At 31.7% G+C, this 27,887-nt stretch overlaps 1 protein-coding gene and 1 long non-coding RNA gene across 3 annotated transcripts in view; one reads left to right on the top strand and one right to left on the bottom strand.

Annotated features, from left to right (window-relative positions):
* LOC118180842 (uncharacterized) overlaps nucleotides 1-9,222 on the top strand; it is a 59,967-nt gene extending 50,745 nt beyond the window's left edge. For both annotated transcript variants that reach the window (XM_035349896.2, XM_035349895.2), the window contains one exon: nucleotides 1,151-9,222. In XM_035349896.2, coding sequence (XP_035205787.1) covers nucleotides 1,151-1,698 — 548 coding nt within the window. In that variant the 3' untranslated portion in view covers nucleotides 1,699-9,222. The remainder of the gene's footprint in view (nucleotides 1-1,150) is intronic.
* Nucleotides 1-27,887, bottom strand: part of LOC118180843 (uncharacterized) — a 110,040-nt gene that overhangs the window by 13,820 nt on the left and 68,333 nt on the right. Inside the window, exons 4-6 of the long non-coding RNA XR_004756778.2 lie at nucleotides 14,860-15,015; nucleotides 14,624-14,730; nucleotides 14,156-14,269 (exon numbers count right to left, since the gene is read on the bottom strand). This is a non-coding gene — a long non-coding RNA (uncharacterized LOC118180843). The remainder of the gene's footprint in view (nucleotides 1-14,155; nucleotides 14,270-14,623; nucleotides 14,731-14,859; nucleotides 15,016-27,887) is intronic.

The following is a 27,887-nucleotide window of genomic DNA, read 5'->3' as shown; positions in this document are numbered from 1 at the left end:
AATGCTCTCAATGATAAAACATTTCATAATTCCTAATATCAGATATGAATCATGAGCTTGCAATTATTCTGATTTTCTTAATGAAATTTATGTTTTTAATTTGCAGTCAATACATTTCTAATTTGGGGGGAGAAGGCTTCTGAGGGACAAAAACAGAGTAAAATGGATTTTTTTCTGTAATGGAAGAACATTTTATCAGATTATTTGTTTTATTCTATCTATTCTAACAATTCTTCCGATTTGCTTAGCAGAAATAAACTAAAATATGTTGATTAATATTTACTGAAAATTTTGAAACCAATCAAATTTGTAGAAGTTAAACATAAATTAAGGAAAAAAAGTAATGGCAATAAAATAATAATAAAATGCACGTACTCTAGAAAAAAGGGCTTTAATAAATATTCTGTATTTTTTAGTCAAGTTCAATTCCATTGTAAATTGAAGGTTAAACATATACAATGAAATTCCAAGAAGCTGCAATTCAACTGCCCCTATTTGAACTTTCAAAATTAGGGAAAAACCAACCACGGTAAAAGGTTTTGAGACAAGAAGAGCTGCTATAGTGTCGCTAAAGATGCATTGTGCTTTTACTATACATCTTCAAACGGCATTTGAAAGACAATGAATTAAATGCACTTTAGAAGGAATTCCTTTTGACCTCTTTAGGATTTTATTTAAAGTATATGTCAAATATTTTATCATAATGAAATAAAGTGCTTTCTAGAGAAGCTCAGTAAAGAGGTAAAAAAGGTGAAGTAAAACTAGGTTTTGATATCTTAAGATGTTGCTTCCTTCATTACTAAATTCCACACCCCTCAAATAAAGGCTCATATTATCAAACGGGAAATTTGGGCTTTAATGAACTGTATGAGGGCAATTACATTACGTCTATCGCATTAAATGTACATTAAAAGCTTAGGAAAAAATATCTTGGTTTTAACTCTCTTTAATTTTAATTAGAATTAATTTATGTAGTTTAAATAAATAATTCTTTTTCTAATTTTTATTATTTATATGGTAATACATTTCAGTACATAAATATAACTGTAGTTATTCACTGTACTTTGTCACTATCTTGCCTTAATCTGTAATCGCAAAATTATTGATGCGACATTACATCCACGGCTTGTGTTTTGCTTCTGTTTTGTAGGTCCGAATGGCTGTCCAAGGCGTCGTGGTCGCCAGACATACACTCGATTTCAGACACTTGAACTGGAAAAAGAATTTCACTTCAACCATTACTTGACTCGACGGAGGCGGATCGAAATAGCTCATGCCCTCTGCCTAACAGAGAGACAGATAAAAATATGGTTCCAGAACCGGCGGATGAAACTCAAGAAGGAACTACGAGCGGTTAAAGAGATCAATGAGCAAGCCAGATTAGAAGCCAAACTAAAAGATCAAGACGACGGAAAACGCAAAAATAGCAGCAGTACTACTGGCAATAGCGACAAGAAGGATTCTTCCACATCAGCTGCTGTTAAAGATCAGCATACAGAAAAAATTAAACATGAAACCGACGGTGATCCCAGAGGAAGACGGGAAAGTTTACATGATGAGGACAACGATTCAAGAAATTCCACTAACACAGATATTAGTACCACATCTGTGGGAGATATTGTGGATACGAGTCCTGGGGTGGATCGCCTAGTGGCTAGACCGCTGATTCCTAGCTCTGACGAGGCTAGCTTGCCGTAAATTCAACCCCTATGGTTCACCTGGACTCGGAGGTTCGGCTATTGATTAACCGATATACGACGTTTATTGATACAAAATACTCTATGTTGCTGCTACTACTAATATCGTAGTGTTGATTTTTTACTTAGTTCAGGGTCGAAATGAGAGTGACATTGCCATTTTAGGGTTCCCACGCTGATGCACAATGTTCTGAATTTAACTCTGGTAATATTTTCCACGTGCTCAATCTGACATGTGCTTCGATTACTTAGGTTTGATTTAATTCCTTCATGTGAACCTCAGCACAAGCAGCTATACGCCTTTCCGATATACGTAGTAGATATTACAGATTAATAGGGTACATTTCCTTCGTACAAAGTACTTCACAAAGTCAGCATCTCAGTCTCTTTTGGGTCAATATTAAATTACCTTTCAAATCAAGTTTCAGATGAAAGTTGAAATTAAATTGTATCAATCATTATACAAATATTCTCTTACTCTTTAGATACAGTTACCTCATGTGGGAGCCCTACATTTCATAAGAGTATGCAAAGAACGTTTCAAGATGAGATGTGTTTAAAATATTTCATTTCGTAATATATGAATGGTCATTAGAAAATTCCATTTGTCTAACCCCCATTCTGCTTAGGATTGCTACAAGAACAAATCATCATAATTTTGTATTACGTCTTATCATTGAGTGTTTCTATACGTATTTCATCGTTTTCTACTTCATGATCAGAAAATGACTGTTATCAATTAGTTTCATTTTCATTAATGTTAAGAGTTAAAAACAACGTTCATTGAAATTATTTAATTGTTTTTATCAGTGACTCAGTGGTTGTTTGTTGTTGTTTTATTAAGGATAACCTAATTTCATCCCCATTTTATAGTCTATAGTACGTTCATGATTTTCAGAACTCCCAATATTTATGACTTATTTAAACTTGCAATACCAGACTAAAAATTTTTAAAAAATCGACTGCTTCGACATGTATTACACAATATATTTGTTTGCAAATATGCTTTGTAAAATGTGTATTTATTTATCTTCAGTACTGATAATGTAGATTGTTAATATATCGACATACTCAAAAGCAATGAATCAGTTTTTATTTTTTTTTTCCGGCAAGAACTATTAAAATGCCATGTACTTACAGTTTACAGATTTTTACTAAACAGAAATTTGCTCAATTTGTTATAAATATAAAAAATTAAAGTACTTTCACAATTTATACTTTTTTTTTCAAATTTCTTACTTTTTTATTAATGTTCTGTTTGTTATCGTATAAAAATGACATTTCTTTTTGTATAAAATTTTCATAATAAATATTTTTCCACTCATTATCCCAAAATTAAAGGCAGTGTACTTATCATATGAAAAATAGAAGTTATGCAAAAGATAAGTATAATTACGTTGTTCAGCATAAATACATTTCGTACTAGTCGTTTATACTTATTTTCAAATTGAGTTCTGCGTAAGGTATCAAAGAGTTTAAAATTTATTGCTATGAATCCTGTAATGAAACTCGAAGTTCTCAATATATTTCATTGCTTAATTTTGGACTATATTTTTTTCCCGTTAAACAATTAAAGTTTTGCATAGTTGTAATTCATAACATTTATATTTTATAGCAACATTTAAAAGTAAACTTTACTGGGGGTTTTATGATCTGAATAGAAGCTATTTTCGAAGTTATGAAAACTAAAACTGACTCATTGCACTAGTTTTTTTTTATTCATATTACTTCTGCTTATGTTTTAGGAGTTGTATTTTAGGATGTAATTATAAATGTTAATTATTTCACACGATGATGATAAAATTCTTCTAAGTTTTGTTGGACTTGCGTTGTTGATTGCTGTTAATATTACGTTATCATTCTGAATAAAAAATTTTCGGTGAGTTAATTTCTTTTACTTTTGGAAGTTAAAAATCTTTAACTCGGTTGCTGAATTAAATCTTTGCAATACATGTTTGCAATAAGTTTGAATAGTTTATTTTACGTGAGCTTATTCTAATGTAACTTGTTATTTTTAGCATTTTCAATAATTATTTATCGAAAAACTGTATTTAATATCAATTTTTCGGTGTGCTTGTTACTCTGCACTAAATGTGATCTTTCAGCCTTATTGTGGTATAGTGTTAATAAAATACTAAAATTTATTATCGATTTCATTATTTATAGTTTTCGCTTAAAGTTTTATAGCTTGTTCTCAGCTATCTTCCATTCTTGTATAACATGCATGATTGCTGTTAAACAATGGAGTAAACTGCTCGATTTATTTTACCGCTAAAATGAACTTAAGAATCATCTACGTTGCTTTCAATAATAAAGTAAAGAACTCTTGTCCAGATGTGGGGAAATGTTGTGAATTCATTCACAATATCTTTAAATCAAAATAGTGGTGCTTCGAGTTAACAAACAATATACTCAACGCCACGGATTGAGACTCCTTATAGGAAAATTGACACTCCAAAAAAAAAAAAAAAAAAAGTTTTAGAGATATTGTAGTCTCAAGAAAAGAAGTGATTCATAAAGCCCTCTCCTCGCAATACTAAGAAAAATGAAAGCAAGGTTTGGTTAGGTTACTAATTAAGGCAGAGTAAATCGAGGACTAACTGCATATAGAGAGGCATGCCTTTGTGAAATTCTAAGGAAAATTATGCAAACAGCCTGTTCGTCGGTATTTGTACCCATGTCGAACTACCAGTGTTCAGAGACTTTACCGCTCGGCCACTGATGAGCCCGAATACAAGATGGCGTGCTTTGCGGTATATACTTAAAATGTAAATGGGCGAATGAGTACTTACAATCATTCTAAATTATTAAATCATTTAATTTTTTTAAAATTTCAACTGAAATAATACAAATCATGCAGGTATGTAAAATTTTAATAAATAAATAATGAAAGTTAAAGACAGCTTAACAGTTGCTTTTAATTCACTAAAAGCAATTGTGACTATAAAATGAACTTAAATTTTATCAGAAACGATTCAAAGAAAACTTACGGTGCAATGAAACATATCCGCCTCTAAAAAGAGCCTAAAAAATATTTCAGACAGCTCCGTGTGTTATCGATTTGGCTTAAAAAATGTATTGCATCTAATGTAGCTAATATTTAATCTCTCTCCTCATTCTGACAACGACATGTTTTAAGAGACAGATACGATTATGAATCAATAAAATAAAACATTATATTTCATCGTCTTACAAACTTGAGTAATTAGAGCTCCAAGCTTTGAATTCGTGTGAAATAGCAGTTTCACTTTTTTTCCATTGTTACTCAATTCAGAATTATAGAATTTATTAAATAATAAACTCGCTAAAAACCGCTTTTATTTAAATTATTGCCATAAAGTATGCGGCTATGTAGGAAAAGTACATTATGAATTTGCTCTCATTGAAGAGCGGAAATAATTCATCGTTAAATTTTCAGAAAGTGAATTAAATTAAATTCAGCGGTAAATGAAAAAGTAAATAAAAACTTATGAAATAAATAAAGACTAATGGACAGACAAAAGAAACAGTTCTGTTAGCTCTTTCTTCAAATATTTTATTAAAATGGATTTTAGGAATTATATTTAATATGCAATACAAAAACGAAATGCATTTTCATTGTTTTTGTTCAAATCATTGACTTCGGGGATGTAAAATTAAGAAAGCAAACTCCTGTGTTAACAGTCAATCATACATGTTTTTTTCATAATTAACATGTTTGACCTTTTCTTTGATGTGCATATAAAAATTGCGTCATATATGCATTGATCCCATTCTCCTTTAATTAAAGGCAACAGTTTTATCTCTCTTTATGTTCAAATTTGTTAAAATTTGTTATGTTATTGGACATATGGTTAAGTCCATATGGGTAAATTTTTAAATGACCGTCGAATTTCTGTAATTAAGAGACAAGTGAAGGGTCTACGTGTTATTTTTACTGGAAACTGTACGGGTCTGAAAATTAGTCTTCAGTTGAGTTTTGGATAAAAATCTGTTAGCTCTTTGCTCCTTAGCTGACCAGTTTAGTCAAAGAATATTGCGCAAGCACTTTTCTGTATTGGAAAAATAAATTTTTATTTTCGCAAATAATTTTGTCTTTAGATACTGCTAAGTGAGCTTAATAATTCCCATGCACGAAATTCTGTTTAAGTGATAAATTGTTGCCTTAAAAATACTTTATCTTTTTTCTTCTTTTATCCTGGATTTCACGCATTTCAACATATCCTTCCTGAGCTACTGCCATAATCATTGTTGCTCTCATACTGTTCTTTAGATTTTTAGCATACTAAATATCAATATACGTACAACGTATATACGTAACTTGAAATTCAGATAGTACGAATGGAAAAAAAATGAAATACTTTTGAGTATTTTGAGATAAACCCTCAAGAAGTTATTTTATAATCCCATTTAGCTATCTTGTTGGAATGAAACTTTGCTATGTTTATCTCAAGTACTGTAGAATTAAGAGAAATTTTGTAATTTAATTTACTGTAACAAAAGCTATCAAGTCTTTGGATATAAAATACGTTTTGCTTGACAATCGGAATATTTCAGCTAAATTTGAGGTTTTCATAGAAAACAAATTATCAGATATTAAACTCAATATCCAATTAAAGAAGGCATTTGATATTTTAAAGACTAGCTTTCCTTGAAGTCTGGACATTGTTTATTATTCTTTAAATTATATAAAGGGTAATTTTTCCCTTCTGACTTCTCAGTTTTCTTAGGTTCCATCACTGTGAAATTCCGTGAACTTAATGGAGTACTTGATAACATCAAATAATTCCAATGGGATAAAAAAAAGACAATAATGAAATAACTTTCATGCATTAAAGTTAAAATAAGTATTTTAGCAAATACAAGTACTAAAATAAACAATATAGTATTTAAATAATTCATAATATTTAAAGAATGTTTACTCTGGTCAGATGTTTCCCTTCGATAAAAAATGTAACCACAAGGAAAACATTTGCTGTATGTTGTAATATATAATCCAATAACGAACATCAAATTACAATTTTGCAGCGTAAATATTTTACATTTTTTTAAATAATAAGTTCTCTAATACGCCATCAAGCCTGTAACACACATATAGCTTAACGCAGTACAAAATAAAACTACTTACGAGGGCTACTAAAATACTCCATTAACTATGCGACACACTTTTATTTTCTGCAAAATTTTTCGTTCGATTATTAAATGTTATTTTTTTATTTAATAATAAAATTCGATTATTAAATGCATATTCTTTTACAAGCTTCTTCTTTTTTTCTTTCACAAAAGTTTAAAAAATAACAACTCATTTATTTATTTTTATAAAATTATTGTAATTGCGTATTTTCAGTTTCCGATAAGATTAATGTTCATGAAAATCAACGTCATCAAATAATTATTATAAAAATTTCGCTTGTAATGAATTCAGTATGGAAAGCAGAAACAAATGCACAGATTCATTGTATGAAGCCTTTTTAGATAGTTACATGAATGTGTTGAATCTTATTTTTCAGATTTTTTATGTATTTAACTATTTCCCAGCAGCATTCTTCTAATAAAGCAGAATTCTCAGTAGTCTGAAAGGAATTCCTACGCTCAAAGCTGCAGGGACCATACATTTGTTTTTAAGTTTCCCTCAATTTTTAATTTTTTAAATTTAAGGTGTTGAATTTTTCATAGTGCAATGGATGTAAAATACACAGTGTGTAATTGAAAAATACCTGCATTATAATATGCCCTATTAATATTGTTACTAACAGCCTTCTTTTCTATTTATTCTATTTAGAATGAGTCATGATTTTAAACCAATACTGAAATGTATACTTTTATTCGTAAACAATTGTTCACTTCTTCGCTGCGTCCAAGATAAGGACATTATGACAATTAATTTAACTATCGCACCAGATATAGAGGTGTATGCCTTAATTTCTGAGAAATTTAATTACATCGATTGTATTTTTAGTGCAAAAGAAAAAGTGTGTTGTGAACGGTGAAATGTTTTGTCTTTATTTTATATCCATAAGCAATAGATTCTCAAGTATCCAGGTATGAATGCGAAGTCGTCGACCTTCAGTGGTTAAAGATTTCGTCGAAGTGTATCAGCTATATATATAAATTTTTGAACTTTAGTGTGTACAGTCAAGTATCCCTGTTTATGTATAATGTTCAAGAAGGACTGCGTACATCTTGCACCTGTGTGTGTGAACAATTTCCTGAAAGAGTGGTTTTGAAAAACAAATCAATGTTTTAAAAAATCCCTCTTGGTATCATACGTATTTATTCTACCACATACGTCAGTCGTCAATGTTGTTGGTAAAAAACATTTTATCATTATATATAAATATATGTATATGAATGCATATACGTATATATATATATGTATAAAACATCTAAACTTTTACAACGTTTCAGTGGCTTGGCATGCAATATACAGCTGAAATCGGCTTTGTTGTTCGCGTCTTACTATCATTGTTAATTCTAGTGTGACATGTGCGTTGTAAACTTTTTCTATTGTTCTGTTCGTTTGTTAATAATAATTATTGATTATTAAAAATTTTTGAATGCTTTCTCGTAGAAACAAGTCCATTGAATGGATGAGAAAAGTGTAATAAATACTATGCTACGTACTACCACCCAGTTTCAGCGCCATCGGGTTGAAGACTGTATTTAATTTTATTTCACTCCGGAATGACATCAGTTTCATTCCTCAATTTGTCTTTTTATGCAGTATTTATTTCTTTCATGCCGAGATCATGGCTACTGCTGATGTCTGCATAAAATTAATAGAGATGAAAATATTAACTTTTTGGAATTTTGAATAATCGTGAAGCTGTTTAAACATTATGATTCATGTACACATCAACATGTGAAAAGAATTTTAATTTTACGTTAACTATTTATCAAAACAGGTACAACTATTTAATAGATTTATTGAAGTAGATTATGAACTTCTCATTACAGTAAATTCTGAAAAAAGATTTGACACAAGTTGACGAAAGTATTTTTTCGACCTCAAATGTATTTGAATTCTTATCAGATCAAAATGCATGATTTATTATGAAATTTTGATTTCTAATTCAGCTGTGCTATTTTAGAGCAGTGCAACTAATTTTAAATCTATATTGTTACTACTGTCACCATGCGTGTCATGAAAATAATTAGAATAAAAGTTTTCAGTTAAAAACAATTATAAAAATAAGTTTTTATGATAAATAGTGTTGAATAACTGCGCAGTTATGACTACACAGAAATTATTTTTCTAAGTTTCTATTGGAAAACGTTTATATATCTAAGTTTCTATTGAGGAAAAAAATAAATAAAAATCGAATGTTCATCAGCAGCAGTTATCCTAACTTAAAGTTCACTACACTTTCAACTTGTTTTGCGCTGGAAATGGGTGCTTAGCCTGTAGAAATTTCTTAGTTGTTGAAATGCTTCTATGCCTGTAAGTTCGTGTAGCTCTACAGTCTGATGAACATACGTCATATACGTTAGTACTTACGGACATAACTCAGAAGACTGGTCAAATAAATATACATCTCTAGAAGAGTATTCTGTGTGTTTTTTTAGAGTCATTTTAAATTGTTCACTTATTATGCACCATAAAAAAGAACATATCAGGGTTTCATTAAAAAATAATTTTAATTATATAGAAGTTTTCATTACACATTGAGAATCTTGAATAAATAACGCAAAGCGAATAATATGGCTTAAAATCCTTTTGATATACAAATTATAATCATGTTTAAATAAGACAAAATCAAATTTGCTGTTACACTATTGTTATGTAATGTTTATCCTAAATAATAATGTAACAAAGGATTACACCACAGTAAATGTTAGAGGTATATTTTTTATATACCAGGTACCTGTATTTAAACTAGGTACGTAGTTTAGGAAAATGCGATTGATAAGTTCTAGAGCGGGGTTCTCAACCTTTTTTAATCCATGCAACCCTTTCACCATTACTAGAAGATAATTTCCATCTCCTTTACAAAACTGGGAAATAAATACATTTATTTAGATTTAGATAACTTTTTAACGTGTTTTTTTAAATTAAACAACAAAACGTGTGGAAGATGTTGATAAATACCAAAACTTGAATAAAAGTAGTTTTTCACATTCATACACTAAATACTTAACAGCTAAATAAAAGGCTGACTGCATCCCCCGAAACAATAAAATCCCCCAGGGGGAATTTTCCCTGGTTGAGAACCTCTGTTCTGGACTAATACAAGCAATAAGTTTGTTATTTTTTATCTTGATGAAAGCCATTTTGGTAGGTGGAACTGGTACTAAATAGGGAAATCAAGCTATAGCACAATTTTTCCGCAACATTATGTTGTAATATTTTCATTTATATAAACCAAAAGTATACGTGGCAGAATAGATGCTGTTAAACTCAAACATTTAAAAATTCATATATCTGTAAGTATGCGCACTTTATAATTTAATATATACTTTTAGAAATATGATTTGTTTTCATCATGAGAATCAATATTGAAAAATAAATATTTTCAAATGCTCAAATTTAAATTAAATTTCTAAATGTGCATACAAAGATAGAAGTGAATATAAACGCATATAAACACGCACATAATCGAGAGTGTAGATAATAACTAAGCCTCGTATTCTCAACTTTTACCCGTAGAGAATTTGTAGATGTTCAAATTAAAGTTGTTGGTAAATTCCATGTTTAGCGTTTTTTATTTGAATTCGATAATAAGTTTGTATTGCTTTCAGTACAAATAGTAGACCCACATTCTGTTATAGAGCTGTAACTCAAAGAAAAAGCACAGCTCACTGAAAATTAAATTAAACCTAGATAAAATAGATAACAATTGCATTCCGCTGTTAAATATGCCAGCAGCCGCTTTCACTTTTTTCCTTAGCAATGAACACCTCGCCCCACAGAGATTTTGCGTTTCATCCGCTGCTCCATCTTCCATCAGTATCCCCCGTACTGACAAAATCTTTCTTGTTTCATCCTCTGCTCTCTCCCCATCCACCTCATCAGTATTCCTATAGACGGAAGGCTGAATTTTCTCCGATTCATACCCTTTTCAAAAAGTTGTTATTCAGAGGGTCATTTGTTGAGACAGGGAACATTGCGTGATAAATGCCAATTGACGGGGCACTTAACAATCTGATCAATACACCAATTGCTGTGAAGTAATTTCGGAGTGATTCCCAGGCGTGAAATGCGACATACTTTTTTGGGTTCATAACGAAATATAGTAATACTGCAATTTTAAAAAATCACAAGTAACTGCACATACAGTAGGTTTCTAATAAAATTTTATAACAATATGGATATATATTTATAATTATATGAGTCGCAAAATTCTGATTTTGTTGTTTTTAGATTCTAAGTATATATAATATTATATAAATTTATCATTCATTAACAGTATTTTGTATAATAATAGGTAAATTATTGTTAATGTTTGAAATTTTAATTTTTTATAACTTATCATGCATTAGTTGTGCATTTGTTGAATTCCCATGGACATGTATCAGTTATCTACGCTGAAAAATATGTAGAAAACAATTAAGCTTATGTAATAGCTGTCTGTGAAGGAAAAATTACAGTTATATTATACTTAAATTTCTCTTATAATACAGAATCTTTTGTAATTGACATTAGATTAAATTAATTAATTACCTATTATAAAATAATTGTAGTGAATTCTGTATTCCGACCTGTTGGAGAGGTCACCTTCTGAAAGAAACCTGTATTTTTGAGAACATAAACAAACAGTGAAACCCCCCTTCTCTAAGACTCCAGCACCCACAAAGCTCCCAAATCATCTACAACCGTGTATGGTCACTTTTAAAGAAGGCTTACTGCATTTTTAATAAAGCAGATACATTAATCTTAATTATATATTTATTACTTTTTTATTTTTTATAACTTATTGTCTATTATTTTATTATTATTACTTTTTTATTACTTATTATCTTTTAAAACAGTGCAACCTTTGCTCTATCACTTTAAACGTACATGAAATTTTAAAAAAATTAACACTATATAACAAAAACGTAACTAGATTCAGATAGACACTTTTTAAGCACACCTGAAATTCATTACTCTGCTTAGCGTAATTTTTCTACAAGAAATATTTAATAAATATTAGAAAGCAAAAGTTAAGACCGGTCAAAGTAGTAAGGGTTACCTGGTTTAAACCGTTTTAATTGATGAAAACAGGTGTTCTACATCGTAAAATGACTTTTCGAAGGACGGTGAAACGGGAAGAGAAAATCTTTGGGGCAAGGCAGAAAGAAACGGCACTATTTTTGAACTGGGGATGTAACGGGAAAGGGAAAATCAGTGGGGCAGCGATTGAAAAGACAGCGGATGAAATGGCACGATTTCGATCTGAGGATGAAATAGGAAAGGACGAAACGACACTAAGCCGACCTCATATAATGAGAAAACGCAGCCAAGCCCATGTCCTTTACGTCACCACTTGACGAGGGAAATGAGAATGAAGTATCCTATAGTGTGTCATGAGGATTTTTAGTACCATCGTTTGAGCGTTTTACTACGCTTTCATATACCGTGCATTATATTTGAATTGTATATTCTAGGGAGTATATAACAGAAGCGAAGTTTTATATGACAGAATAAACGACACAGAATATTAAGACCTCGTATATTGGTTTCACTTTCAAACTTTATAAAAATGTTTGCTACATTTGATTCATTTATTGTAGTATGAATTACATGACACTGGCAGCAGCCTTATGCTTTTCTGCAACATATTTAACACAATTCGTACGCAGTTTTAAGACGTTAGCCTTTTTAACATTAAAGTTCTTCAAGGTCACTACTCATACAAGTTTGGGGAAATCAAAACCACAAATTTAATGAAAATATCTGCAACAAAACTTTACTGTTTGTTTAACTTTTATAAACATTATTCAACTAACATTTTTTTTCACATAGCAGTCTTAAATCCCAGTGATGTATTACAAAATAAATTACAAATATACTTTCATTTGTTAGTTTTTGACAATTAAGAAATACACATTGCAGTTGATTTATATATATTTAATATCTATTTTTTCCAAGAAAACATAGGTCATTGTTTATCCTTTTACAGAATAATACTGTTTGTTATTGCTATGAAAATGGTTTACAAATTATTCCCAGGCAACATCAATCAGATTAAAATCACTCGGATTAAGACTTCATCATTTTGATGGCCGGGCCATGATAGCTATTCCCCCCCCCCATTACTCTTTTTCCGAATCAGACACATATCACTATGCGTTATTTTTCTGAAAATTTGAAGGACAAAGTGTTTCTCATCTTGTTCCGTTATTGCCTTCGTTCAACATAATTTAAATATATTATAATCTTACGAATACTTCTTTTTTCTAAATTAGTAAGCAAATAAATTTGACTATTACCGTAGGCTTCTAATCCTCAAATACAACTTTCTCTTCTTTAGCTTTCACTGATATACAACCTAGTAAATTATTTTGGACAAACGTTGAATGATAATCGAAATTAAACGACTTCTGCAGAAGCTATTCAGAAGTAGGTTTAAAAATAACAGCCTTAATGCTTGGGCAACAGATTAAAAAAAATCTGAGGCGGTGAAAGCATATTTTATACAAAATAGGATTTTAACGGATATATACTAAATAGAGATATCCTGTAAGCAAACCAACCATACTAATTCTAATCTTTCCTATTTCCTTTAATCATAAAAGCAAGCATAAATTCTAAGTTTTTAAATTCCTTTTTCATGAATGGAAATACAACAAATTTTCATGGAAAATGTTCAGTTTATAAATTAAAAATAAAAATAAAAATGCTGTTCCTTGCACATTTTTAAATACATAATTACAGCACACATTAAACAAGTGAGTGCATTTTTCAAAAATTGAGGAAAAATATCGAAGTTTAAACTAAAACATTACATTCTCAGTTCCTGTTGGTATATTGAAAACAAACCTATTTTCTAAATGTTTTAAACACATTCGTAAATTTATTAAAATATTCTTGATAATTCCATAAGCGCAATGGCAATGATACTATCCAAAAAAAGGATGGAGGGGAAAGTGTAAAACTAAAACTCATTTTACATGTTGTATAACTTATATTACTTGTATCACATGAAATTGATATTTTATAATTTGTACCACATCAAAACGCACAATATTTTGCGAAGAATCAGAAAATGAACAATATACATTATTACATGAAAATTAAACTGTGGTGAATTTTTATTTTCGTAATTTTTGTTTCTTAAAATCTGCTAACCTTCCATAAAGTCTGGGGATAACTTGTCAAAAATATTTATCTGTTAACCTAACTATGCAAAATGCTTGTGTTTTCTCAACATGAAAAAATTTTTAAATATTCTTTGTATAAAATAAATAATGCAAACATTTCTATTAAGCACGCTAAATTGTGTTTGATTTTTATTTAACGGTTTACTTTTTCTTATAAATAATATTTAAACGTTTACCTTTAGTACCGTTTACAAGAAGTGCAGAAACAGGGTATCAGCATTTTCCTCATTAGAATTAGTTGCTAAAAATGTTTAATAGTTGGTAAAACTGCATCAGTACAGATGAAGATCCTAAAAAAAAAAAAATGGAGAATATAGGAAAACACAGAAAAGCATTAATCAGTTAAACAGAACAAATTTGACTCGGATTTAAATTTTTTTATTACTTAAAATTAATGATGCTATAAAATAAAAGCAGATAGTTAAATTAAGAATATATAAAACTAAACAGCTATGTTATTAAGGATGCTCTTGCAATTAATTTCTTCTCTAATGTCATAAATTAGTCTTTCTTACTTACTTAAATTCTTACACTAAAAAATGAGAGCTTGAAGATCAAAATAAGGAATAAAAGTAAGATTATTTTATAAATGTGAAAATTTTAAATCAGGCGGTTTACAAAGATCAAACGAGCAAAATATTTACCATGCAGTGCCGAAGATTCCGTTCTGGTATTTACAAATGGGAAGCTTTAAGCGTTCGAAGAAAGAGAATATTTCTTCACAAAGGTATGAAACCTAGTAATTTCTAAGCTGCATTTTGGAAGGTGTAATATTAAAGAAAATAGTATAAATATATACAATGACAAGACATGTGCTTCTTAAATATAACAATAAGTACTATAACTTGTAGATAAATATATTATGTTTGTAAATTTATACCTTTTAGATGAAAATTCCACTTAGTCTTTTAAAGGCAATAAACAGTTTCTGATTATCACTTGTGTCACCAAGGGGTCTTCATGTCCAACAACATATCAATACTTTGTTACCACAAGGCAAAGGAATTTTCTCTGCTGTATCTTATTAGATGAGAACCTAAAGAAAGGAGGGAAAAGATTGCTTCATTTAATTTGAAAGCAAAAAGAAAAGTGCTTAAAATATTACTTATTCTAAAAAAAAACATAATTCATAAATCAATTTAAATCAGGATTTCTAAAGCTAGCTTCATTCATAACCTCTTTTGATCACGTGATGCTTTTTGCGAACACTTCATCAACGTCCTGTTCATTCTGTTTTCCCAATTTCTATATTAGTAACAAGATTTAATTATTTGAAAATTGCAATGCATTCGTGAAAAAAATTACGAAACTTAATTAAAAGAAGTTCTTTAAAATAAATTACATGTAGCTAAAAGCTAAACTTACGCCACATAACATTCAACAGTAAAATCACAAAATATTTAAAAACAGCATATCTATAGAAGTTACAGTAGTGGGTTAAGGGTTGCCATGCATATTTGTTCATATTCACTGTATTATTTCTCACAAAACTAGTCGCTCGAGCCTCCAGCTAATTAAAAGAGTCATCATAAAAAAAGAAAAGTATATAATGAGTCCAGGTAGTGTTATTTCATAAAAATATTTAAAATTTCTAAATAGATATCTCATAATTAAAATGCATTTTTATTTAAATCAATCAGATTAAAAAAGTAGAAAAAAATTTTAAGAGCTCTATTTATTGATTTTCAATAACTCATAATTTTGCTACTCAAAATTTGGAAGTTAAATATCTAATAAGTATTGTCAGGCAGTGGCAATACATTGCTTTCAGACAGCAAAATTTGTGGATAAATATCTTAAATTTTTACTGCTAAATTCGGTGGTTATAGGTGCTGTCGTTTTACCACAGTGTGAGAAACATATATACATAGATACAGATTCTTCATTGTTTTTTTATTTATTTAAAATAATACCAATATAAGCCTTAAAAACTCTTCCAAGAAAGCATTCATAATAAGCCAGACTTAACGAGCTTTCCTGCAATCGGTTGTTTAACCAACCACTATATACACCAAATAAGAATAGATTGTTACTGATAGAAATGAAAGCTACATACATAATTACTTGTAAAAGCATTACGACGTTTCTGAAATCCGTCAATTAACTTTTATGCGACCTTGTATTGGTTTATAATCTTATATTTTGATTACCTGATTTAAATAAACTGCTTTTTCTAAAATTTAACAAACAAAGATTTTAAGAGCAAAAGCACAGAATGAAGGCTTAAAACTGCTTTATATCATCATCAGAATACAAAGTATACATAAAAAAATCACCGTTCTGTATAAGATATATTATATAATATATATTGTGTATTATTATTGGTGAAAGGCTACATAATGATTTTCTTCTATTAACTTGCCTTAATGGCTATTATCAGATGATATTATGAAGAGTAAAATATTTTCAGATAAAATGTATGCTAGTCTCTAAACATAAGACTTTCCAAACCACACAAAAAGTCGAAATTTTCAACGGTTTATAGCAGCAAAATTTAGCGCTTATGCTGCAATGTTTCAACTGATAAAATTTACTGCGAAACTTAAAGTCGTTGATGATCAGGAATGAAAGAGTTCTTTAAAAAAGAATGACAAAATGTCTGGAAGAAATGTTTAAGAATATCATATAAGTTTTCTTTCTGTTTTCGTTTCAAATTTTAAAAGCACTTCTGAAAGGTAGTTTTCTAAAGAGCTATCAAAAGTTCTTAACAGACACGAAAAGATTTCTTTGCTTTTAAGATCCTGCTAAATAAGTTATCAAACATTTCTCCTCAGGATAAGATTAATCCAGTAAAAGAACTTATCTCTGAGCTTTCATTAAAATAAATATTATGTTGGGCCATAGACTATAATACAAAGACCTGCCAACATTCACACTTTGCCATGGCAATATTTCGAATGAGTTATCCCTCTTTCACAATTTAATTTCAGTTTACGAAGTTCAATTTCAGTTTTCAGGTAAGTCTGCAAGTCATATATGAATATCTTCTACTGTTTCAAGAAAATTTATGGCGATACAGAAGTTAATAACAGGTACGTATGCATATAAGCATATAAACCTTCTATTATTTCAGGTTGGTAGTCGTGTATAAGAACTTCAGTTTTAATAAATACACAGGTAAGTGTTAAACTAAGATATACGAAAACTTCAATTATTTCAGGTAAGTTATCACTGTTATTGAACTCCAGTACGCTAATTAATATAGAAGTAAGTCTATAAGTAAAGTACATGTATGCTTTCACTTCTTTCGAGTCAATTGTCGCCGTTACAGAGTTTACTAATTAAAGCACAGGTAAGTAGGAGAGTAAAGACTTAGCTTTAGCTTTTCTTGGCGAATCACTGTTGCCACTGGGCTCAGCTCAAATTATTAATGTATAGGTAAGTATAATAATAAGTATGCTTATATTAGAGCCACATTCTTATTGATACTAAAACTGAAGATAATTGCAAAACTAAAGCTTCTGATACTTGAAGGAACAGATAACAGCTATTTACGACGATTTAGTTCATTTAGTCCCTATTTATATTCAGTTTAACAACTCTCCAAGCTGCATACCACTGAATTATTTCTGAAACTGAATGGCATATTATTTTTCCTCAATCGAAGGTCCCTAAATCGCGAGTTTTAATCATCATGTTACTTCTAAGAACTGCTTGGAGAGAATACGCTTCTATCTATCTATCAATATATATCCTACGGCAACATTTTTAAATGCTCAGAAATGGCGCAAAAGCGCTAAGATATTTGCATAACACTGTCTATCATGAATTCAAAAGCACTCCAGTGTACTAGGTCCAGTATTTGCACTTACAGGTCCCATTCTGCTTATTAAATAAATGTGTAGGCTACTTTTGTATGAAATTGTCCACTGTTCCCTAAATCCCAAGTTCTCAACTTTTGTGGATTATTTATTAATCACACTCGCTAGCTATTCCAGCTCAATGGTCCAAAAAATGCAGAAATTTTACCGGATTTTGTTTTGTATATGCCGAAACCGCTGAAAGATAATATTTCTTCCTATGCTTTGTTTCCGACGTATTACATCAGTGCTCAAAATTAAAAGAATTGCATATTTCGACAGTTGTCTCGAACAATGCTGAACGAAAGAGTACAAATAAATCTTCCAAACAAACAAACAAACAAAAAATGCAGAACTTTATTATCGAATATGTAAGCATACACGTGTGTGTATCGAATACGCAAGCGTATACTTGCGTTTACGTTTTCAGGCGTATTTAGAGGAAGGGTCGTTGAAAGCGCAAGTAGTATATTCCGCGCTTCGGTGTTTCGCACACCTCAGCGACTTTTGAGGTGCCTTTTTCGCAACACTCGTTGAATTCAAACGCATGGAAGTTTAAATGAGTTACCACTAAAGTTAGATGATGGGATGAGAAGAAGAATCGTCCAGAGATTAGAAGCACTGAAGTCTCGAACACTAGAGACTTTAATATTACCTTGGACGTATGAAAACAGTTACAGGACACCGAATCCTTAAACAAAATGCCTGAGCAAAGTTGTATAAGAGCCAAGAAGGGCAGTATAAATCGAAGGCTATATGAGCGAGGTCTATTTGCAAGAAGACGTAAATTTTAATGTTACTTAATTCTGCGAACAAAGAGAGCTAGTTCAGCGTGGTGGAGAAAGCATTGACTTCGAAGAACGAAACATTAGGGGAAGACCAATCTTTCTTCACATACGAATCTCGATTCAGCACAGCCATGATTTTAGACGTGCCTTCATCAGGAAAGAAACAGGAACCTAGTACCTTTCTTTCATCATCAGAAAAAGGAACCAATACGGCAGTGAACGTTAGATGATCAAAGCAGGCATCATGTTGAAAAAGCGCACAGGCCTTTCTGTCTTTGAACAAGGCTCTGTCACTGCTTTGAGATGCGGGAAAGAGACCACAGAACTGTATGTTTGCGGTCTCAGGTGTGCAGATAGTTCTCATGCTTATTTTTATGACGACAACACTCATCCATTAGATGATATTCAAGAAACTGAGGATTAACCGATGGATTGCCCAGCTAGGTGTCCGCTGAAAACATCACGGACGATATCCTCCTGGAAAAAACGCCGTCCAGCAATTCGCTGAAAGAAAGAAAGTAGATAGAAAGATCTAAAACATCGTCGGGACAGAATATAAAGCGATGCAAAAGTTCGCAGTTTTAAAGCATCGGCGTACAAAATACCGTAGTAAAAAATAAAGCACCTACAAATTGCATGATAATAACAATCGCATACATGCGTTTTCTAACTATAAATGCTCTACTTGGATTGTAGCGTAATGGTTTGTAAGAAGTAAGATGAAATATAATATTTCATTCTTTGTGCATTAACTGATATCCCCCCTCCCTGAAAAAGCATAAAAGAACTTCAACTATTAATGCTACATGTAAGAAGCTGATAGAATTTTAAATTTATGTTAACTATTAAAAAGTGACTATTTGATTAGCCTCTTTTATAAAGGCGTATTAGTAGATTTTTCTGAAAACAATGTGGCAAAAAAGATTAGAAAGAGGGAGATGCGTAAACTTAAAATTCTCTCAACTAAGTACATACATAGCATTAATTTTTACTAATTTCCATATTTCGAATGCTTAAATTTCCTTCTCGTTTTTTCAGTAAAAATTTATTACTTGATACAAAAATATGAAAGACAGGGGTAAAAATATTGCTGGTTCCTTCATGTGCTACTAATCACAAAGCATAAATTTACTTAAATGTTTTTGTCTGAAAAACGCATGACTGTAATGATTTTGATTTTTTACCGCACGATTTTTTTAAACACATGATGTGATGATTTTTATTTTGTAGTGCCATGTTTTAAAATAACGAAGTTTTTGCACCCCTTTATTTTTTTAGCACTATTTTTATATCACGATACTTTATATCACGGTGTTTTAGAGCAGACTTATTTTCTCTTTGCTTTCTTTTCTGATGTAATGTTTTCGCTTTGCGTGTGGTTTTCTTCGTAGCGTTTACGTCGGCGATGTTTTATTCTGTAACCGCCAGCCAGATCTTTACACGTAATACCTGTAGAACATGTCTGGGACGTTCTTAAGGAGAACAAAATTTCTTAACAGAACAACTGCAACTTTTCTTACCACTTGCAGGAGCTCAAACCAGCGTGGCAGCAGGAATGGAACGACTGCGTCACTTCCAGTATGAAGTCGCGTTTCTGAGAGGTGTGTGACTGTTACAGAGGACCATATCGTCTATTTTTCTTAATTGATTACGCGACGCAGATAGTAGTATCCGCCAAAGGTAGGAATGCCCTCGGAGGGCTTTTTAAAGGTAAACATGCAAAAGTGCATGGGCCACAGAGACTTCACTACAGAATCAAACAGGTGTTGCCCCAATACACTAACCAGCTACAGTATAAAAACCTATAATTGACTGCATGCTTTTTCTGAGCACTAAAGTTATACATTAGAATTGTTACATTTAAACACAGGAGGATAATAACATAAAATTAGGCAAATGTACATAACATAACACAGACTGTTGAATATACTCATTAGAATATTCAATTACGTCCAAGAAAAAGAGTACGAGTCGAGATTTTGGAGGTGCACTTTGGTGAATTTTCGCATTTTTATGTAAGCAGATAGACATATGAGATTGATTTTGCTAATATATTGGGAATCTAATTCTTGTTATGTGAGGATATTTGCTACAGACAAGACTGTACTGAGCTCATATCTTTCAGTTCAAAGTCCAAAGCCCATAAATAAAGTTCATGGGCTCAGCTCCGTATGTTTGGTGTTTTGTAGCATTATGGAAATTGTTAATATTGCTCGGAATCAATTATTGGAGTGTAGGCTAGTCACTGCTCTTTCCGCTTTCCCGTTTTCGGTCCTAAGGTGTGAATTGATATATGTCTAGTCCTAGAGCACTGAGCTTTTGGTGAATTTTCATGATTTTTGGCGTTGAGATATCACCAGTCTTTTAAAGTTAAGTTCTAGATTGGTGGATTTCCGAATGTGTAGGTCACTTGTAAGAGGGCAGAATAACTTGTAAGAGGCAAAGAATCTCCTTCGACTCCACACACGCAATTGCCACTATTAGAGAGGTTCCTTTAGAAAATAATCTATATATGGGCCGTGACAAGTGAGGTAATACGTAGGAAGGACTTGGAACTTCTAATGTCTGTACCGACTTTTGGGAAAGAACTGGCGAGTGCGCTGGTCTGTTCTGGCGTTATTCCACTCTTCCTGCCACTCGTAGCTTAGATGTTTGTTTAGGGTTTGTGGTAGTTGCGAGGGCTTTTTAAAGGGAAACTCACTCGTATCCACGTTACACATACGGAAAACCACGAAAAGCCTATGCAGCCAGGCCGCTCGCCAGGATTCGAACCCTGGCCTGAACTACCAGACTAGACTTTACCGCTCAGCCGCTGGCGAGCCCAAATCCGCTATTAACATCTCTTTTTCTTGGGGAAAGGTTGATTTTGCTAACTCTGTTTTAGAGCTTTCTGCGCCAATGACACTTTTAAATGATCATGCGTTACGAATGCGCCTATTGTGTGGTATATTTTTTTGTATGACATCAGTCTTGACCATACCAGATAGCACTAAATTTTGTCCATCAGTTCTGAAGACAATCTATCAAATGTGAAAATTTTCTTAATTTTTAGCTCTAGTATAGTTGGTTGCATGCTCTTTTTGTGATTTTCCTCGTTTGTAAAGTTGATACCAGCCACGTTGCAAACATTCTCTTCAAACGTCTTCTGCGAAGGCATACCTACTATAAAGCTGTATATGTGGCACAATCAATTCATTCACAACCGTTATAAATCGGATCTTGTAACGTAAAACTTTTAGACATTTCTGAAATTAAAAACAGAAATCGGAAACTATTGTATATACTTTGTATTTGAAATCCAAGGTTCCAGTTTAAGAAATAAATTGAAATAAGAACACAAAACTAGTTTTTAGTAAAGACAAACATACTTAAATTTTTATACGTGCTTCTTGGAAAACAAAGATGAATGATGAAATGAAATGAATGGCTAAAGTGTCTTCCTTAGATGAATTAGTCATAAAAATAAGTAAATAAATGCTGAAGTTAAATTAAATATGGAAATAATAATATAAAAATAATAAAACATTAAAAATATAAACCAATCAATAAAAAAAACTCTTCTTAAGTGATCAAAGTTACCCGAGATGTGACATTAAATCTTCCGAAAAAGACAGCTATGCATGTTAAGTTTTCGAATGCAGATAGATACTTTTTACATTACTAGAAGATACTTTTTTCATTTGGAAAGTATTAATTTATACGTATCGTTTCCAAATTAGCATTTGCTAAAACTTGGAAATTTAGAAATTTAGATAAAGGCTAAAATTTGGAATATGCATTTAATAAAATTCAGTTTTGCTTGGGTTCTATGAGAAGTTTAGGTCATTTTTTTTTTCATTTGTAAGAGGGGGTTTACTGATATAAATTTGTCAATTTTTTCAAGGCCATTTTTGCGTGCTATAGATCCTCCCCTAAAAACAAAAGAGTGGCTTAAAGTTACTAATTAAAACATTCTTCGCACAAAGCCTTATATAGAGGGCACTTATAAAAATGCTAATTTGTCATATTTTTATCATAAAGGTACTACATGTCCAAAATTATTGTAGTCTGAAATCCTACCTAATCTGATTTATTTCTCATACTGAACATACGCCTATGACCATTCGGTCAAGAGATATTTAGTAGCGCAATGTTTTTGAAAAACTCTTGATATATCGATATATAAATACAAAAAATTATAAATCGATAAAAAAATTGACTGTACTCCTAGGTCAAACAATCATTCAGAAAGACATTGCAATAAATGCTGCAGCAATGAAAAGGAAAGAGTCTGATTACACATTGTATAGTTTTGCACTGAATTTCGGATGATCTGAAAAAAAAGCCTTGGCCGTTTGTCATCAGGTTAAAAAAATTAACAGTATTCCAACATTTTCCGCATCACCTACTATCCCTGTTTTTAGAGCATCCTGGAAGATGGAAACTCTGAGGGTCTCATATTCTGTTCCTCTGCTAGCAACCATATGTAAGAGCTTAAGTAAATCGGATTTTACATGCCGCTTCTTCGCCTAAATAAAACACTTAAACTGTTTTCCGATCTGTTATCTATCCTATATTGTATTACGGAAGAAACATTTCAGAGAATCTTCGCTTCCAGCAAATCTGTTTAATTGGTTACGCAAAAACCTCCCAAAAGTACTTTCTATCTTCCTCTCCTACGCGAGATTGATCTGCGCAGTAAAAATTTTCGTCAGCATCATAAAATGTCCCAGTACGTAGCCCCAACACATCGTCGATTGCAAATGTTTTGGCAGAAACCTCTCATTTAAACTAGTGTTGAGAGAATTTCGTTTCTCTGAAAAGTTTCTTATAACTTCATGCGTTGCAAAATGTGATAACTTATAATTGTATTAAGCACCCTAATAAACCAGCCTTCAGGCGCAGATCTTTCCGCATAGTATTTGCCTTCCCAAACTACTGTACCCATTGGACAGGCACTGTTAGAGACACATTATATGAAACACTAGGTCAATACACACTAGCTTCGAAAACGATTTTCTAAGATTTTAGTGCACATGCGGGGAGCCGGTTCTCCGACTTAAGCATCGCTAGTTCGACCTAGGTGGGAGTCTCAGGGAAGAGTCACATAGGGAAAAGTGAGGAGTTTTCATACTTTTCCCTATGTGAAGCGTGATTAAAACCAGTTTCCTTTACAACGTTCTCCATTAAGACAGATAAAGAAGAACTTGGGTAGATAATCTTTGTATGCCTTGCCGTATTGGATCATCAAGCAAACAAATTAAATTTTTATCTCACACTTTATCATCCGCGCCTTTTATGTTCACAGATATTCTAATATTTTTATTATTAATAATATTTTCAAATCAGAAATTTGTTGCATTTTAGAGAAATGAACTGCTCATTAAGACTGTCGTTTTTAATAATTTAAAATGAAATAAATCATTTACAAAGTGGCACATCGTTAAACTAACATTAAAAATTTGTGTGAAAAGTTATGTGAGCACATTTTGTACACTTCCATGTATGGATTTGAGTTCGTTGTTTACGCGGTATTATATTCATCTACCATTTCTATAGTTACGTACAGACAAGCATTAGCTACGGATCGTATGAAAGCTATAAAAATTGAAGGCTACACTTAAAATGGAATTATAACCTAAATACAAGGTCAAAGAAGAAGGAAACTGAGTTATGAAAATAATATGCAGCTCTTTGGCAGCAAACCCGGATATTTTAAATGGGCACCTTTGAGGTCGAAAGTTAACAAAACAGAGAATAGTAACGTCAATTCAAGTAATTTATGGCAATAATTGGTCTTAGAAGTTCTAGAAAAGGAGTCTGCATAAGGAACAGATAATTAAAGAATGATCAGAAGATCGTTAAATCCATGTAATTCAAGAATATTAATAAGACTTATGAATCCACGTTTAATGCGTATTACAAGTCAAATATAAGCAGTGTGCAATAAATGCTTTTTAGATGTTTAAAAGTTGGCCCCCAAAATTTATGTTCAAATTCGTTAAATAAAAGTACTCAAGAAGTAAATATTTTGGAAATGATATGGTGTTTCTAACATTTAAAACCAACAAATAATAAAGTGGAACTTAACTGTAGAACCTATTTATTTCTTTCATTTGGATCAAACAAGCTCGATTAAGAAAACATAGGCTTTGAACTAATAACGATCGAAAAATTCCTTGCTAACTTTGAAGGAGAAAATTAGCAATTGGGAAAATTATTGTTCAGAACCATTAGAATTAGCTTAAGGCGAAGTAAGTTTAAGCTAAGAATCTACAATAAAACAATTGAGAAAACAATGCATTAAGTGTACAAAGGGGAGAAAGGATTTGATTTTTGCGTTGCTTTCAAAACATTATTTTTCCAATAATTTACACAGCCAGTTATAAGGTATTTCTCCCGCCTTCTCATTGTGCCTTCGTGGTGTAGTGGTCTGCACGCTCAGCGCGTATTCGAGAGGTCCGTGGTTCGATTCCCCGCAAGTTCATTGCTCATTTTTCATCTCTCCGGCTTCCAAATTGCCTAATGTCCCTAGAAAGTTACAACTTATCCATGAGTCGCCTATTTAAGGGTAATATTGCATCTCTTGCTCCCAAATTATGGATTTCATTAATTTTTCATTCGCGGGTATGACATCTTTATAGAAATTCTTTCTTGTGTTCTTTACCATTTCTGTAATTCCAAAAATACATGGAAATGGGGAAGACCCACGCATAGGGAAAAAAATCAGACTACCATTACGCAGCGTTTTTAATGCAGATGTTCTGTATTAAAGATGCCTTTTAAAGAAACATAATATTTTCACTCTCAGGTTATTAAATGACAATTTCTCTTAATCTTACATTCATTTTCTTAATTTTCTTTATGACCTTAAATGAAATGAATCTATCTTTATTCCCCTTATTTTTGTTCGTGAGCAGTGTTTAGCTGGATAAGCGTAACAGCGAAAATACATTCAACATGATATCGACATTTTGTGTTTGAAATTCTATAATAGTTAAAAACACTTTTATAATTTCTAAAGATCCGAAATCCAGCTGAAATTTGAGTTTATGATCTCCTCTTTCCAGCTAAAAAGCTGCTTTAGTTACAGAGCTACTAAAAATTTCATCTTATGGATGGGGCTTCGATGTTTTAACTTGACTTAAACCGAGTGTCATTGGCACTTTATTAAATTTTATCGCTAATAATAAACATTCGGTTATTGATTTTATCACGGCATTATTAAAAAAGGTATGACCGGAAAGTGAACACGAGCATTTGACGATTACTTTTTCACTGTTGTATTTAAACAACCATCGTAAAATGGAATGATCAGCGGTATTGCAAATATATACTAGTAATAGTCACTTCATTAGTGCATGGCCCGTTGTTAAGGTTATTAAAGCAAAATGTTTTTTTCAATTTCTGACTTAAACAGAAATATTAACTGAAGCACAATGAAGAGAAATATGATATTTTTCTACACCAGTATATCTCACTTCTATTAATTCATAAAGAATTCGAAAAGTGTGTTGCGCTGTGTTTCATTCCTGTTCAAGTCTTGCTTTTAAATTATAGTAATAAGTAATAGCAAGTAACAACATTAGAATCTTGAGGGCAGAAGAATTTAATTAACTAACGCATCACTGATAACGATTTAGAAAACTCTGCGATGGAAGAAATTTTATTTCGATGTGAATTGTGGGTGTCAGATGTAAGAAGAAAATAAAAGTATTTCCATAAAACGAATAAAAATAAAGTTTTTCCCCCCTTTTTTTAAATCTCTGAATGGCAAAAGTCTCTGCACTTTTTCTGAAACTCATCTGCTCTATATTCCCCATATAGACAATACCAGGAGATCTCTCACTAACCTAGTCACGGTTCTCCAAAAAATTTTCCCTGCGCAAGAAAAAGAAGACATGATAAAAAGAGAAGGATGTTAGATGACCAACACACTCTAGCACTTCATCTCACAGCCTCGTTTTATAGGCTAGGTGGGTGTCCATCCCTTGAGAATTGCACCAGGCATGGTTTCAGAGCAGTAGTTTCGATTGCTATTTCAATTGGAAGAATTTCTCTAGTTGGCTTTACTCTCGATGTGGTAAAAGATCATAGATAAAAGAGAAGCAAATAACTCCTATTTTCATCCCTAAGCTGTTAAATACTTGCATTTTCTCAGTAATGTATACTACCTAATTTTTTTTTTTTTTTTTTTTTTTTTTTCTCATTTACCATTCTTTAAAAGACTATACATCATAATAACTTTTACTAAACAGGGTATGAAACGGTTCTAGAAGCGATTTAATGGGCTTCCAGGATTAAATCTACTGTCATAACAAAACTATATATGATATTTCTCCCACCTTCTTCTTGGCGTGCCTTCGTCGTGTAGTGGTCAGTACACTAGGGCGGCATTCCAGATGCCCGTGGTTCAATTCCCGGCGAAGGCTGTTGCTCATTTTTCATCTCTCCGGCTTTTTCCAATTAACCTAATGACTCTACAGTGGCGCCCGAACTAAAAAGGTGTTGGATGATGATTCTCCTCATGCAGGATTTGGCGATTGGGTCCCCTAAAAACCCCAGTCGCCCTTTAAAAGGGGCGTATATAAGGTATTTCTCCCGCCTTCCTTGAGTGCCTTCGTGGTGTAGTGGTTCTGCACGCTAGGCCGGTATTCCAGAGGTCCGGTTGGATTCCCGACGAATGCGATTGTTCATTTTTCATCTTGCCTGCTTCTAAAAAATACCTAATGTCTCTGCAACTACCATTAACAAAGTGGGCGGTAATAAAATATAAACTACATCAACCGCTCTGCTGAAGAACCTAACAGTCATTAACTGAAATTTTTACAAATCAGAAATGTTGAAAATGGAGTGATTTAATATGGAGATATATTTTCGGCAGTAGCTTTAATAAAATACGAATTCAAACGGGATTTAACTTCAGGATTAAAATGTAACGCTATTAAATAAATCGCAAAAGTAAGTTTTTGTCGTAAAAATGTGACTAAGCGTAAATGTATATATGCGATACCTGAATTTGAAGCTCATTTAGGTAATAATATTTAAGAACTAATTCAAATACACACTGTGATCGTATTGCGTTCGCTACAAATGCAAATGTTTATCTGTTACAATTATACAGTTTCATATTCTTATTTAAGTGTACCGAAGTTATTGATAGTATATTTCCTTTATTTCTGACATCCTTCCTCGTAATGGTACTTAAATTATTATAAAGCAATATCTTTTTTATGCCGTTAAGGGTTTACTGAGTTGCAAATTACTATGATGATGGTTAATAATTAAATCATTAAGGAATTAATATGAGTATTTCTTAATTCTATTGTTTTAGATATGAA

The sequence above is a fragment of the Stegodyphus dumicola genome, chromosome X1 (assembly GCF_044657685.1).
Source record: "Stegodyphus dumicola isolate Sdum_Otavi_A_Nest chromosome X1, ASM4465768v1".
NCBI classification, from domain to species: domain Eukaryota; kingdom Metazoa; phylum Arthropoda; class Arachnida; order Araneae; family Eresidae; genus Stegodyphus; species Stegodyphus dumicola.
The sequence above is the reverse complement of the archived record's forward strand: the minus strand, read 5'-3'. Positions and strand labels throughout refer to the sequence as shown.